The sequence below is a fragment of the Apium graveolens genome, unplaced genomic scaffold (assembly GCF_009905375.1).
Source record: "Apium graveolens cultivar Ventura unplaced genomic scaffold, ASM990537v1 ctg4370, whole genome shotgun sequence".
Lineage (NCBI taxonomy): Eukaryota > Viridiplantae > Streptophyta > Magnoliopsida > Apiales > Apiaceae > Apium > Apium graveolens.
This window is the reverse complement of record NW_027418511.1, coordinates 1-16,870: the sequence shown is the minus strand read 5'-3', so window position 1 is coordinate 16,870 and position 16,870 is coordinate 1. Positions and strand designations below refer to the sequence as shown.

The following is a 16,870-nucleotide window of genomic DNA, read 5'->3' as shown; positions in this document are numbered from 1 at the left end:
GCGTATGGCCGCCGTGAATTTTGTAAAGGTGATAGGCCCTTTCTTTCCAATGCATCAACCTTCTGCTGAAAATATGGATCAAAATTTGAAAGAGCATCCACAATTCGAAGGAACACGTGTCTTCCCATTCGAAACCGTCGTCGGAATGTATCTAGAGGGTATACTGGATTTTGAGCAAAATAATCTCTCTCCAATCGTTCATGACCCGCTTCACGGTCTTTGCATATCACTCGTTTAGTCGTGGTTGACGAGCCTTCTTCAATAAATTCTTTAGACATATCAGAGTTCTCATCCGTAGTATATATTTTGATTGCACTGTGAATGAAAAAAATGAGTTGCAGACTATCACAAAGAACATACCTGTTTATAGGAGATAAAAATAATAAAAGAAAACGGCTAGTTCGAACTAAAATAACACGAACCTAAATTACAACGGCTAGTTCCAAACTAGAAACAAACAAAAACTAGCTTCCAGAACTTATTACAAACAGAATCAAACGAACAACTAGTTTCCAACACTAATTCCAATATAAAATAACAAGCAACTAGATTCCAACTGGCTAGTTCCACCTGCGTCTTGATTTGACTCCTCAATAATTTTGGCATAAATCTCATCGTTGAGCCTCTTTCATTATACTAGTATAAGCGTAAGAAGTTTGCATATCTGATTCATTCTCTTCCTAGCCTCCTCTTTTTCTTAAGTTCATTGAACCTCTGCCATTAGATCTAATCTCCTGCATAAACTAGCTTTTATTTCTTCATAATCTTTTTTTTAAGATCATTAAACTCTGCCTTTTTTTCCCCTCCCTCTTAGCTGCTTTTGTACCTTTAGGACGAACCGGTGATCAACCACACATTCTCATCTTTTGGTGTTTCATTCATCATATGATGAGTAGTCCCCACATCACTAATTTCGTTCTCTTTGCACTTCCATTATTTGGCTCTTAGGCTCTCTCCATTTAGGATGTCTCTTAGATCATTCCAATGCTTGTCCAAATAAACTTCGTTTTATTTAGTTTATGGAAACCATGAGCTGCCGTCATATTATGTTGTCCAAATTTGTACCACTCCCCATTTTTGAGACAGCTTCCTCATAACATGTTCTATATTGCTAAGCCCCTTCATTTATTCGTTGCCACCTTTTTTTGATAGATATTACCCCCTCTTTTGATAATACCGTGATTACTTTATTCACAATAGTTACAAAATTTGATCCCAAAATTCACCTTTTTTATTCGCCCCGATCAAGGGATCAATCGACCACATTCAACCATGCGCTAATTCAGAGTTTATCTTCAGGAGGTCATTTCACTTGTTAGGGGAATGACAAGGGTTTGGAAGGTGGTATTGGGTTAACGATATATGAAACTAATATCATATGACGTATGTTTAGTTGATTGCTATAATTGATATTGATAGTATATTAATATCATGTTTGGTTGATTGTTGCAATTTATATGAGTAATTTTAAATATTTTTAAGGTTATAATTTTAAATAATTTAAATAATAAAACATTTAATATTTTTTTTATATTTTTTAATTGCTAACTTAACTTTTGTATTATAAAATTACACGTAGTATATAAATTATTATAATTATTATTTTAAATTTCTTATTGTGTGCTATTTTTCGGCTGTAAATATCATTTAATATTATTTTTTCAATAGTCATTTTTAAATTAATATTTATAAACTTAGGGGTGTATCCTTATTTAATAAATTTTTTAGGTTCAATAATTCACTTTGGATATTAGAATATTTAAAAACTAGTTGCCCTCCTATCTCTCCTCTTTCGCAAATCTTAATTCTTATTTTTCGATTGGTTAATGATAAACACTGTTTTGATAATTTTTCCTAATTTTTATTTACTTCAAATAAATCTATCTCTTCATTAAGAGTTTTAGTTCTATGTATAGGTTTTCTTAACTATATATTGTGTTTTGTTCTCTCTCATTGTGAGAGTTTAGTTTGTTTGTTTTGTTCTCTGGAATCGTACATCTACAAAATTTCGTATATTGGTTCATTGATAGGGGTCCTATCAGATTACGACTATTATTAATGTTCGAATGCGTTTCGACACGTCAAATTTCTGTGGTCTCACAATTTCAACAGATTGTTGGATTGTCTTTATAAAATGATGTATATGTCAACTATGCGAGCGAGAAATATACAACAGTGAAAGATCCGATCAACGATCGTAGTTTGTTCAAAAAGACTATGATTTGATTTATCTTGATACGTATTTATTCAGTTTTAATTATTATTATATTTTTTTTGGATTTTAATTAATAAACTAATTGAATATCCAATTTTTTTTAATAAATGACAGCTAATTTAACAATCTTGAACATTTTTTTTTAACGTAGGTAACCGGCGGCCGCTACCCATCGGGTGCGCACTAGATAAACCTTACGGGCTCCTAAAGTTCAACAACTTCCATTTAGATTTTTGAAATATTAAAATAATAAATTAATAATTGGTACACTGATATAGAATTCAGGATTTTAGAATCAAACTCCAATTAAAATTCTAATATCTAATTTAGCAGTTTTTAATTTTGTAGGGTTCAAAATGCCCCGTTAAAATTTTAAAAATATTAAAACTTAGTAAAATGCACAACAATCCAATTAGAAAAAATTGGGGAAAGCGTTACTTAAAGCGATCTAACTTAAGTAACGTTTAGCATAACAAAAAAAAATTAAAAACCTCAAACACAAGTTCATCTAGCGTCATGGACAAAAAAAGGAAAAAAAATAGTATTAATAACAACCAACACGCTAAGCAATTTAGTGTTTTAGCTAAACATTACCATTTTCTGCGTTTTCTACATACTATTTTGGGCTGTTTTTACATGCGTGCCATTTTAGACATTTTTCTACGCATGTACCATATAGGGCTAACAACAAATATACTTGGTGTTATTATTATCTTTACATTATGAGAAGCAATTTGTACTTTAGGAATGTGAAAGAAAACATTATACTTGAACAAGGTACATAATCTGACTGCGGGTTGGGTTTTTAAATCTTGTTAACTTTCTTGACTTTTAATTGTCAATAGGATTGTTGATTAGTGAGTTGAAGACTTTTACTTGGTCAGGTAAAACGCCGTTCAGGTAAGAATAAATTCTACGAACTTCAGCAGAATTGGAATTTGACGTAGGTTCAGAAGGAATATCGTCTATGTCAAAATCTCTACGAATCCGCAAAATAACATTTAGTTCAATCTCAAAGAATTCTAGCAGAATTAGAATTGATGACTGCTTTGGAATAATACATAAACCGGTCCCAAAAGTCCCCCGCCTAGTATGTCGACATCATCGTCAATATTCACGTCTTCAACTACCTTTCCTTCGATTGCACTTCTAAGCTTTCCATGACAACGTCGAAACATTCCCCACAAAAAATAGGGATTATACCACTCTGTAGTAAAAAAGAAAAGATCATTATAATCAAGCACATGCTATAATCAGGTGGTGTATATATGATCCAATACTTCATCAAATGAGTTTTCACTTTATCTTCCCTCATCACAGAGACCAACTAAAACTAATATGGCAATACAGGTAATACTATAACCAAGCGAAATGAAAGACGGCCTTGCTCCCTTTTATTACGTTTAACATACTTGTGTTCATTTAATATGCATATACATATGCAGTTTGGACATATATCATGGATAGGCACTTTTTTCTTTAAGCCAGGCATTAATCCCTATTTAATTTATGGCGCTATTAGTTTAATTTCATATTAAACAAATACTCTCTAAGTCCATATTCGACAAGAAAGTTTACTCTGAAAATACTGTACGGCAATTATCAGGGGATAGAATAGCGTCTATATCTGCTATAAGAAGTTAAGAGAAAAAAGAAGTTAAGGCTTATGAGAATATGTGGTCACATGGAATAACATAAGTTTTGCTACAGAAACTTATGAGACCAGTTTTGTACCCAATGGGAACGTTAACCTTTTACAATGGAAGAAAGTGAGAACTAGGCCCAGTACACTGGAAAACTGCAATCTTACTATCTGTTGTTCAGATAAAATTAAATGAACTTTAGTCATGGTATCTGGACTAGGAAAATGAAGGAGCCTGTACACATTTAATATTTCTTTGGCTACAACAGAAGACCTCACATATCCAGTAAAGTAAATTCTTTCAACAGTTGTGAAAAAGTAAGACTTTATATATCTACAAATTCTATGCCAATTTGGAATCTGAACAATCTCCAAAGCGGTATTCAATTGGGAATACGAACAATTACCGCAGAGGAAAGGAAGGAATACCAAGTATTTATCAACTATATACGCAAAAAGATAATAAACGGGGACTTTGAAAAAAATGAAGAGACTAAAGTATTATCTGCACCTTTTACTTTCTGCACCCATGTTTCTGGGCATTACCCGCATCTAGTAGGTTGCAGCTGCTCTAAATAATTGGATGGACATTGAAGAAGAATCCGCAGGAATAATATTTTGAGGCTTCATCTGAGCCAATCACGGTCAGATGCTATGGCTTTAGATGGCCTGCAACAGCTTCCTCAAGCAACAGCTGAAAACCAGGACACTGGTTCAGAAAATTATAAGAAACAAGTATATAACAAGATCAATAATATTAACCTTAAGGAACTTATTACTAGACCTTCTCATGTTACAGTCATGCACACCACTTCAATGAATAAGTAAAATATGTATGATTTAATATTGTCGGTAAAAGATCTAACAAACATTAACTATGTAAACCATTCAGAATGAGTTGTGACCGGTCTCCAATGGAGTAATTTGGAATACGTACCCAAAAAAATTGATACCTCAAAGGTACAAATGACAAAATGATAAATATGGTATTCAGAGTATCCATATGAGATTTATAACTCCAAATGTGAATACTTAAAAGGTAAAAATTAACTACTTTTGCATCAACCAAATGTGATTTATGCGTCTCGATGATGGGTAAGACACTATGTTTCTTAACCTCTCAATATGGTTGCACTGATCACATAGGTATTATGTTGGGTAGTATTTCAATTCTAGTGGGACTTATCTATTTTTTTTTGCAAAAAATCTATTGATTTTAGTTGCATGAATTTCTATAATAAAAATAAAATAATAGCAAATAATAATATCTAAAAAAATAACAACAAATATTACAAATCTTGCATTAATTTAAAAAAATGGACAATTACCTGGAAACTATATGTCAACGGGGGAGGGGATTCATGGAGCATTTTCTTCATTATTTCTGCAAGTATTTCAGAAATTTATGAAGTAGAAGTAGCAGTTCGATAATAAAATTAAAAAAAATCACAGAACAAACTTAAAGATAGTAAAATAATTCAGTCAAATGGTCTAACTGTGCCACAATCATATGTATACACACACAGTATACACACACACATAGATAATCAAGATTGTATAAGTGAATAGAGTCTGGAAAGTTTTTACATCCCTTAATTCGAAGAAGAGTGTCGCTAAACGGGAGATGATGACAGCTATGCTCATTTATTGTGCACTATTGAAGTAAAAAACTAAGTACTAGGGAACCACACATAAGACTATACCTCAGATTCAAAAGTAATTGCATCTCCTTGTTCAGTGAAGCATTTTCGATCAGACAGGTTGTCTAGATAATCCAATGTTTCCAAACCTTCTATCCTCACTTCACTGTAAAACCATATGAATTTAGCAGAAACAAAAGAGGACGAGCTAAATACTGTAAATTTCACTTCGGCAAGCCTTCATATATCAAGAAATCTAATTAAGCAACAAGATCGCAAAGTCTACATTCCTTCTCCTTTATTATTATGTGGCAAATGATCAAAATAACATTGAGAAGGAGAAGTGTCTAAATGGCACATCTGAAAAGCCTTCAAGTGTCACTTATGTAAACATAACGCACACATGTGTTTCAACTATAACTTAAATGTATTGTGCATGTACTAAAATGTGGCAGTAATTTACACGTGTCAGTATGATCATTTTTCTCTCATATTGTGTTGATAAAAGGTAAACGCACTTAACTTTATTTCACCTACTTAAAACAAATGAAATGCTTTCAAAGAATATTAAAACAGCGTTTAGCATAAGCCTCTTCTACTTTTAAGTAAGTAATATATTCCCTTAGAAACTAACAGTGAGAGGGAGTTGAAAATGTAGCATTGTACTCAGTAGCACCATTTTGGTGATATGCAAAAGATTACTAAATGACATACATACATAGCACGAAAACGTCAACCATTTACAAATAGCAGAGGTTTTAATAGGTACTTAAATGTCACTGCCAACTTAGCCCAGTCCTGTTTCTATGATCTTTGTTTTATTTCATGTCACAACACATTACAATCAGTGACAGAGTATTTAGGTTCAAAAATGTCAGTGCATACCAGATATCCGAAACAGACAAATATGTATGGTAGCCAAATGAGAAACTAAAGGCTGCTGTCAATGTTCCGGATGTGCGATATCATGTTGAGATTCCCACAAGATGAAAGAGAAACCCTAAGTCGAAACTCATAACTATGGAAGACAAAGAAAGAAAGCTGTCAACAAATTCATATTAATATATGTGGATTGATAATAATCACCAACATTCATGTACCCAAGAAACCATTTGCCTACAATTTTTACTGTCCTGCCATTTCTATACCTACAAATATAATCTTAGATGTGAAAACATATACACAGGCAAACTACAAAAGAGATAATACAACTTCACCAAGTACGAAATGTTTCTATAACCATAGGTTCATATCATCTCAAAGTTATCAAACATGTGGAGGCGTCCATGGATCCAATCAGCATATAGCATTTGGAAACTTGCAACACAATCACTATCTTTTGCTGTCATATAATTTATTTATTTTTAAATACCGATTAAGGCCGTGTTGGTAAAGGGAAAAAAAACAATATATCTGCAAAAAAGTACTTTTAAATAAACCGTGCGTAACTAGGATATACTTGTCATGTAAATTAATAGGAAAATACATCAAAAGTTAACCTGTAGGGCCACTGCTTTAAATCTTCCTCTGAAGTCTTTTGCGGTAATCCTTCTGTTTCTTGGGAGGAGGATTATGATCAACTCTCCATCCTTCGTTTCTTGCATGACCATTTGCTTCAACTGAAGCGGAGGAGCAAAACTAGAGAAAATTTTAAAACCTGCATCAAGTTATCGGTACTATGATTTCAAATAAAAAGACTGCAACGTGAATATAACGATAATTGGTATATACCTTGGGAAAACAAACAGAGATTCCTCCTCGCTTGCATTATAAGGCCTGGGAACCTTCAGAAAACATTTAGGAATATAATTAAGATTACGCCCGGTATTGTATATTAAGCAGCATAACTTGATTACTCAATCACTCACTCAACAAATACATTAACAAATACATAAGGCACATTTTAAACTTAAAACTATTCTCCGCCCTTTTGTTTATAGTTTCTAAAGTACATTTTTTGGTCATTCTGTAATGCACCACATCCCAGAAATTATATTCTCAAGAAAATTCTATCATGGATCACTTACAGAGAGATATTTCAAAGAGCAAGTTGTCAATAGAAGCACTTAAACAGCAAGCCAAAAAAACAACTTAAGACTACAACCTAATTAACTACATAGATTGCAATTACCAGCAAGAAAGTCTGCACATAACCATTATACACTTCAATGCCAGAGGGCACAAGAGGCAGTAGTAGTGCAAGAAAGTCTACATGTTGTACACTTTAATTGTTGTACCACACAACAGGGAGAAGTGGTGTATGTTTTGAGAAACATAATTGTGGAAAAGTTTCAATATAATTTGTCATCCAAAGTTAGATGAGTCAAATTAGTTTGCCTAAACTCTTGATCGGAACATCGAATATTGGGTATTATTCTCTTAAAAGATTTTTATATATGTTCTGCGTTTTACCGAAAGAAAATAGTGATTCATGTATTTGTGTAATGAGAAATATAAATCTTTTGCGATGCTGGTGTATTGTGTCAGAAATCGGATTACAGCTTATGAGTCGAATCCAAAAACATCAAATATAAGCAGAAGTGGAGCTGTGAGGTTGGTAAGAATAAGGTACTAAGATTTATAGAAGGGGAAGAAATAAAGGAGCCTGTACACATCTAATAATTCCTTGTTCTCTACAACAGAAGACTAGAAGGTCAAAATGAAGACCCTGATTAGAAGTTATCAAGACATTATATTTGAGACCTCATTCATCCACCAAGGTAAATTTCATCAACAGTCGTGGAAAAATAACTAAATAAGACTATATATCTACAAATCATATGGGCCAATAAGGAATCTGAACAATTACTGAAGCGGAAAGTATTCAATTGGGAATATGAACAATTACCGAAGAGGAAAGAACTAAGTTCTCTACTATATATGCAAAAAGATTAATAGGGGCTTTAGAGAGATATTTAAGGGACTAGAGTAATTATCTTTATATTTGCTTTCTGCACCCATATATTATTCTGGGAATTACCAGATCCAGTAGGTGCAGCTGCTTTAAATAATTGGACTCGGGTACGGAGATTCAAATATATCCAAGTATCAGATTTGGCACTTTGAAAGACTTAGAACCTGGCAACACCATTTGGCAGTTGGCACAAATATGGGGACACGACATTTTTTTAATTTAAATTCATTGAATATAATAGGTAGAGTTTGGGGGCCAGAAACAGAGCTAAAATTTTTATTAGGTTATATATGCTCCTATCATGTTTCAATGTTCTATTTCCTGTAATATTTTCCTTATTGACATTTATTTCCAAGTATTACTTATAACCAAAAATGAATGTGGACGGTATCCACTGTAGATTTCTTCTTTATACACTACACGCATATCTACAGTTCTACTTGTGGTGGTTGACTTTATTGTCTTCCATCCCCCATTCATTTTTCCCCATCCCTCCATCATCTACCCACATCTACGCATATCTACAGTACAAATAATGCATTATAAATAATACAGTTTCAAGACCATATATCAAGTAATGCAGTACAAATGATGCAGTACAAAGTACAAACACTATACTCGCTCTCAACAAAAATCAAATTGTAAACTGAAATTATAAACTATTAATTAAAAACTCCTTTTCTTGAATTTGATTTTCTACTCTCAATTTATTTATACTGTTTTAATTTTGCAGGTGATTAGATTTAAGTTTCCATTTTAGGGCTTTCAGTTAGGTATACATCTCTAACTAGTCTAACTGATTACGGCTTCAATTTATCTTTCTTCCATTTAGTCATAGGTTTAGCATTAAAGGGCAAGTGTATCCTGCGATTCTACCTGTTGAAGATAAGAAAGTTACTGGTAAGGTTTGTTTAATAATGATAATCCATCTTGACTTTCAGCCTGTATAACATTAATGATATATAGCCCTCTATAGTATTAATAATTTCCATTCTTTATGTAGTTATGAACATTTAGATATAATCTTCAAATTACTTACTTCCATGTGTTGATTCTTTTACTATTATCATAGAATTTTTGAGCAATTTGCATCAGGTTACATAGGTTTCCATAGCTTATCTAATGTAAAAATTCACATTACCCGTTGTTCTAATAACTGAATCTTCAAAAGCAATAATATTTTTCATATGCATATCATCACTATGTACTAATCTGCAAGTTGTAATTATATTTAGGAATATCAAGTTGCCTCACTTTCTGATGGGGATTATAAGAAAAAAAAATGAAAGAAATTATTTATGAACTTGATTCGGGAAAATTCCATTGTCTGCAAAATTACAGAGTATGTGCGTATTGCATTGATATATGAAATCATTAGTACGTGGTCAACATGCCTGCTGCTTTATCCTCTTTGTTGCTTCTTGTTTATGTATGCACTAGTCAAAAAGAGAACTAATACTAAACATACAGATTGGTTTTACAAAAACAAAGTTGTAGCCAGTGTCCTACTTACCAAAGCTTGTTGCTGACCTGCATTCTCTTCTTGTAACACGTTCAGTTTCGCTTCCAAGTCATGAGTATAAGCCTAGCCAATCAGAATATATGAAAACAAACTTTAGAAACAGACTTGGTGTGGCCCTTTTAAAGACCATGGTTTTAATCTAACATATTTACGTAGTCATACTGATTTTTTGTGAATATTTCTTCTTAAATAGAAATTATAACAAAATATTTTTTTTCTGCAACCACTTAACAAAGCACTAAGTATCACCACTGTGCATCTTCCATATTAGGCTCAATTGATTATTAATCATCATCCCAGATGATCCAGTACAATTGAAAATATGATACATGAGAAAATTTACCATTTATAGAGGTGGATCGCCCCTTAAGAATATATGAGTTTCGGCCATAATCATATACAAAAATGGTAATATATCTTAATAAAACTAAGCGGACTTGATACTTATGGCTTATATAATGGTTAACTAGACACCTCAAGGGAGATCCCCTAATTCTATTCTCTTTTCGAATAAGGTTTCTCAAGCTCTAGTCTAAATATTCTACTTGACTCATTAATTTATTCAACTACAGATTCGACTCATTAATATTCAATTGAACTAAATAAAGTAAAAATGTTCAAGCCGATAAAACATAAATTGCTCCCACCATAACATTCAATTAATTACAAAATCACGCTGTGCGTATAAATAAAAATAGCAGTTAAACCAATAGAACAATATCAGATCAAACACAAATTTATATTAATATATATATATATATTTATATGACTGTATTTATATATATATATATTAATGTATTACTTGGGTTTTAAGTAGTATAAGTTTGCAGATATCTAAATACAGGAAAGAGTTTCAGTGGCAAAAACAGTAATTACCCATGGCTAATGCAATCGATATCTTGTCTATATTCTTGAGCATAATAGAAAGATAAGTATGCTCGAGGAAGTGTCGCCTGAAATAACATTTACAATATATGTGGTTAGATCGCCATTGAACAAAATCAATTTGTTAACACTGAGTTTATAGTTTATACGTATCATTTCAGTGGCAAAAACAGTAATTACCCATGGCTAATGCAATCGATATCTAGTCTATATTCTTGAGCATAATAGAAAGATAAGTATGATGGAGGAAGTGTCGCCTGAAATAACATTCACAATATATGTAGTTAGATCGCCATTGAACAAAATCAATTCGTTAACACTGAGTTTATAGTTTCTACGTATCATTACGAAATAGTCAGTACCTGGATTATTGCTGCCTTTAACACTTCACCATCTAATCCTAAATAAAGACAGGCAAGGCCCCAACAAATTGGTCCCATGATAAACCTCCAAAGGATGCCGGTAATAGGGACTCCAATCGACCAATTTTCATCTATCTTTTTATTAATTGCCATGAATATACCTGAAATATGCATAGCAGTAAGCAAAGCATATATATGAAGAGAATCTGGCTATATGTAAGGATGTCTACAACAAATTCAGATATTATATCTAATCAGGAAGAGTCACAGATTAGATTATAATGTGTAATAAATCCGTCCTAAATAACCTTAATTATTTTTTTAGTGAAGGCTTGCAGACTTGCAACTGCTATCTTCAGGTAACTAAACCACTTTCCTTATTAGGCACTGATCTGTTCTTTTACTTGGCCTAATGTCCAGATAATGTGTGTGTGTATGTGGAATTGCATGTAGCTATGAAGAAGTTACACGATGGACTGGGGAATCAGTGCTTTGAACTTACCCATGCAAAACATGTAAGTGCCCACGGCTGCTTTCGACACAATCAAAATACATCCCTCCATAGTCCATAATGCTTGGCATCTCAAAATGCAACCTGAAGCATAATTACCATCCAGAAGTTAGCATGATGATAACATAAAAAACCGATTAATAATATCTAATTTTAATTGTCAAAGGATCACTGGTTGGCATATTTCACGAAAAGTGTCTATATTTGAATGTACGCATGTGTATAAGGTATGGGAATTATAGGAAAATCTCTATACACAACTAACAACGATAATTAGAGCTACTATTATCATAGAACTTTTGAGCAATTTGCATCAGGTTACATAGGTTTTCATAGCATATCCAATGTAATATTCACATTACCCGTTGTTCTAATAACTGAATCTTCAAAAGCAATAATGTTTTTCATATGCATATCATCACTATGTACTAATCTGCAAATTGTAATTTTATTTAGGAATTTCAAGTTGCCTCACTTTCTGACGGGGATTATAAGAAATAAAAATATGAAAGAAATTATTTATGAACTTGATTCGTGAAAATTCCATTGTCTGCAAAATTACAGTGTCTGTGTGTATTGCATTGTTATATGAAATGATTAGTATGTGGTCAACATGCCTGCTGCTTTATCCTCTTTGTTGCTTCTTGTATATGTATGCACTAGTCAAAAAGAGAACTAATAATAAACATGCAGATTGGTTTTACAGAAACAAAGTTGTAGCCAGTGTCCTGCTTACCAAAGCATGTTGCAGGAGTGCATTCTCTTCTAGTAACACGTGCAGTTCCGCTTCCAGATAGCGAGTATAAGCCTAACCAATCAGAATATATGAAAACAAACATTAGAAACAGACCTGGCGTGGCCCTTTAAAGACATGGTTTTAATCTAACAAATTTACAGTCATACTTATTTTTTGTGAAATTTCTTCTTGATAGAAAGTACAACAAAATTATTTTTTCTGCACCCACTTGACAAAGCACTACCCACTTAAAAATAATCATACAAGTGAAAATATGATCATGAAGAAATTTACCATTAATAAGGGTCGCTCGCTCCTTAAAAATATACGAGTTTCCGCCAGAATCGTCTACAAAAAAAGGTAATATATCCTAATAAAACTAAGCGGACTCGATCCCTATGGCTTGTATAATAGTTAACTAGACACCTCAAGAGAGATCCCCAAATTCTATTCTCTTTTTCGAATAAGGTTTCTCAAGCTCTAGTCTAAATATTCTACTTGACTCATTAATTAATCAAGTCTAGATTCGACTCATAAATAATTCAATTGACCTAAATAAAGTGAAAATGTTCAAGCCGATAAAACATAAATTGCTCCCACCATAACATTCAATTAATTACAAAATCACACCGCACAAATAAATAAACAATAGCAGTTAAACCAATAGAACAATATCAAATCAAACACTAAATTATTCGAGTACAACTAACAATGATAAATAGAGCAATAAATCCATATCGAATCGAAGATACTCAAGCGTAACAAAACAAAATAAAATTATACAGATAATTTATAAAATTAATTAAATCGCAATAAAATGAAGAATTACCTGGAAACTACACATGGACGGGGTGGAGCACTTTCTTCATTGTTTCTGCAAGTAATTTCAGAAATGAAGAATTAAATAATAAAAAAACATAAATTATACTCAGAAAAGATTGTATAAGTGAATAGAATATTCGAAATTGACACCTTATACTCGATTTCACCTTTAAATTTGGTGAATTTGGTCAGTCAGGATGCCCAAAAGGCCCGGGCTTGGACCTTTAAATTTCAGAACCCGTTAGATTCTCAAGGCGGATTTTACTGATTTTTTGGGCTGTATTGAATTGGATTGGATTGGGCTTTTTCTAATTTAAATTAAATCGAGTTTATTAGAAATTCTAAAGACTATATAGGTTAGCAACTAAATTATTACAAAAATGTATTATTTTGCATAAAATATTTTATAAAAACACAACTTTATTGAAAAAATTTAAGTTGGGGCAAAAATGGACGAGTTTATAAAATATTATGTTTATAAAGGTTATATATATATATATGTCTTTAAAGTGTTAGGAAATGAATAATACACAGAGGGGAGGGGGTGAATGTGTTTTACTGTTTTTATGCTTTTCTTGAATGTTTTGGTTAATCAAAGTAAATTAAATCTTATAGTGAAACGTGTTCATGCAGAATTTAAGCTTGCAGAAAATAAAGAACACGGATATTCAAAACTCACTTAATTTTATATTAAAATTAAGACTGTTTTGCTACAAAATTTCTAGGCTCTTTGTTGATAAAGAGTTTAGCTTCTCCTTAAGAGTGTTACAAGAAATTTGATCTGAATTGTTACAACCGACTAAAGGACCAGTGTTAACTTTATAACTTAGTTAACTGCTCGTTTAAACAGTGTACAATAAGACATGCTGTTAGTTTTCTAAACTATCACTTGTCATTGCTATTTATAGAAAAGTAGATCTTCCAATTCTGGCCTAGCATATCTTTAGCATCCTGTGTTCACTTTGATCTTCCTTTGTCAGTTAATCTTTACCATTGATCTTGCACATTCTTCAAGCTTCTTTTTGTACACTTGTCAATCCAGCTGGTTGGATTCTTTGTTGATTGTTTATCTTGAATATTGAACTGGTCTACGATTCTGTACTTTGAGAATTTTACTCGATATCTCCAGTTTAGGTCACATAGAGATCTTGACATCTCGATAACCTATAATGACTTATCGAGATCTCTAATACTCTATAGTTGGTTTGGCCTGGTAGAGGTTTTCAGTTCTCTATAAGAGAATTTTAGCTTGTCGAGATCTCTAGTTTTCACATCTTCACTTGACTCTATCGAACTCTTAGTTCTCTAGTAACTTCTTGGCACTGTCGATATCTCAAAGTTCTCTAGTCAAATTAACTTGTCGATATCTCAGAATTCTCTAGTGAATTTTGATTTATCGATATCTCTGAGTTCTCTAGTGGACTTGACTTATCGATACTCTGGTTCTCTAATGAATGTAGATTGTCGATAACTCTGAATTCTCGAGGTGAAGCATGACTTGTCGATATCTCTAACCTTCATGTCTTCTTGACTGGCGATACTCTCTGAGTTCTCTAGTAGCTTTCCTGACTTCTATATAAGCTATTATGGAGTTCTCGAATGACTTCTCTATAACATTAAATCTGTGACTTGTAGAGATCTCGACTTAGAATATTTTTCTTAAAACAGCTTTATTCAACTCCAAGCTTCTTCATAATTCTTCTAAGGCATGATCTTCTTGATCTTCTTCCAGATAGAATTCTTAGGCTTGATACTGTTATAAAAAAAGGTCTCCAATCTGCTCCTTTGATATTTTTACAGACTTTAAATGTTACAAGTACAAAATACAAATTAATATAACAATATAACTTACTTAGGGTTGACAAAATGTCTTCGTCTTGTTAACGTACAGGCATATCTCTGTACAACATAATCGTATTATTTATCCTCATAATAAATGTAAATATATAAAAAAATATTAGAATAATCAAATTTAACGTGGTTTTTAATCGGGTCAGGCCGAGTACGTAAATATACATATAATTCTGAAATTATTACTTTATTATTTTAGTTGGGCCCTGATAACTTTCTAATTTTTTTTATCTGATACTCTTAGCCGAGAATATTACTTTACGCCTGTGGCCCAAATTACGATCGAAAAAAGGTATACCTACATAAGGTTGTAACTTTATCCGATATTACTTAATACAGGTTTAAGTGTAAATATAACAAAAAGATTACGGTTGCATGATCAGCCTGTACTAATACTCATGCTGGCCGGTGAGCATTTTTTCTGTTAATTAGCTGCATGTCATAACTAAAAAGCTTTAAAATCAATTACAGAAATACCAATTCACATTTCTAAATCCAAACTCATCTCTCCGTGAAATTACAACATTCCTATGGTTTATGTTGTTTCAGCAAACACCAAACAAAATATGTTTTCATCACCTACATCTTTCCGAAATATTGCATGCAAATCAAAAAATGTTGTAGGTAACTAATAATATCCATGACAAAGATCTATGGTGGACAATTATTGTTGAAGTTAATAGTAACCAATAATTAAAATAACTTCTCTCTCGCATGAGAGTCGGCCGCCCTAATTTCACCTAACCATATCCGCCCTACCTTCTTTTTCACCCTTTCTACCTATCTATCTCCATATTATCTTCATCCCCTACTTTTATTCACTTTTTCTTAATAAAATCGAGATTTGTTTTACAAAACTCGAAAAATCCATTACAGTTATTCACTTTAATTTTCAGATATACTAAGGTAAAAGCTTGGATTTTATAATAAAATTCAGTTTTTGCATTCAAAATCTCTGGTCTAACAACATATTATAATTTGGTGTTATTCTGAGATTTTTGAAGACAACAGTCATTTAAGCCCAATATTGATGCTAAAGTCTAAATTGGATTCAGTGCCCCACTCCACTCCCGCGGCCCAAGCCCACTCATTGTCTACTTCAATATTTGTTCCATATGACTATATCATATATTTTTCAAGTATGTTTTGAAATTTCAAGTCATATTTTTTTTGACAAAATGTTTAAAGGATTTTAAATCTGAGTAACAGTTCATGATTTAATAGTTATGAGATTTTTCTATATTTATATAGTTTTAATACAACGTTGATTTTGTGGAGTTCGAACTTCGGTGCCCAAATATGGGGTTTATTTCTATTATCTACTTAAATATCTAAATTAATTATATCAACTATAAAATATTACATACAAGAGCACCCACGTGTAATTTACATGTCATTCTTATTATATAGGAGTTAAAAACTAACAGGACGGAACCGGAAATAAAATTTACGGGAGACCAACTAATATTTGAAGAAACCAAATTACATTATTTTATATTTTTTTCAAAATTTAACACTAAAATTTTTGCGATCTTAAACAGTTGACAGATACCCCGAGACTCCCTCCAGTGCCCTCTAGTTTCCCCTCTGAAAACTAGGTCAAGCTTCTTGCAGTAACAAATTGCAGAAGATAAATAAGAATATTAACCAGGTCAAGCTAATGCAGAGTGACAGATAAAATATCTATTTTTTATAGATATTGCATGTTATATTATTTAGAAAAAATCTGGTTAGTGCGTATTTCGTATCACTTTAAAATTTTAGATAGAC

General features: G+C 32.3%; 1 protein-coding gene across 4 annotated transcripts; it reads right to left on the bottom strand.

Moving 5' to 3' along the window:
* Nucleotides 1–4,407: 4,407 nt before the first annotated feature.
* LOC141701776 (auxin efflux carrier component 5-like) lies at nucleotides 4,408–13,322 on the bottom strand. 4 transcript variants are annotated; one of them, XM_074505419.1, is made up of 13 exons: nucleotides 13,257–13,322; nucleotides 12,428–12,499; nucleotides 11,683–11,775; nucleotides 11,181–11,341; nucleotides 10,999–11,075; nucleotides 10,810–10,886; nucleotides 9,925–9,996; nucleotides 7,229–7,281; nucleotides 6,997–7,154; nucleotides 6,383–6,515; nucleotides 5,561–5,663; nucleotides 5,186–5,241; nucleotides 4,408–4,566 (listed from the first exon to the last, which is right to left on the bottom strand). In XM_074505419.1, the coding sequence occupies exons 3-7, from the start codon at nucleotides 11,741–11,743 to the stop codon at nucleotides 9,983–9,985; spliced, it is 390 nt and encodes a 129-aa protein (XP_074361520.1). In that variant the 5' UTR covers nucleotides 11,744–11,775; nucleotides 12,428–12,499; nucleotides 13,257–13,322; the 3' UTR covers nucleotides 4,408–4,566; nucleotides 5,186–5,241; nucleotides 5,561–5,663; nucleotides 6,383–6,515; nucleotides 6,997–7,154; nucleotides 7,229–7,281; nucleotides 9,925–9,982. The 4 variants fall into 4 exon arrangements, with proteins under 4 accessions (XP_074361520.1, XP_074361519.1, XP_074361521.1 ...); XM_074505418.1 differs by having other exon boundaries at nucleotides 4,408–4,551; XM_074505420.1 differs by lacking the exon at nucleotides 6,383–6,515 and having other exon boundaries at nucleotides 4,408–4,551.
* Between the last annotated feature and the right edge of the window lie 3,548 nt (nucleotides 13,323–16,870).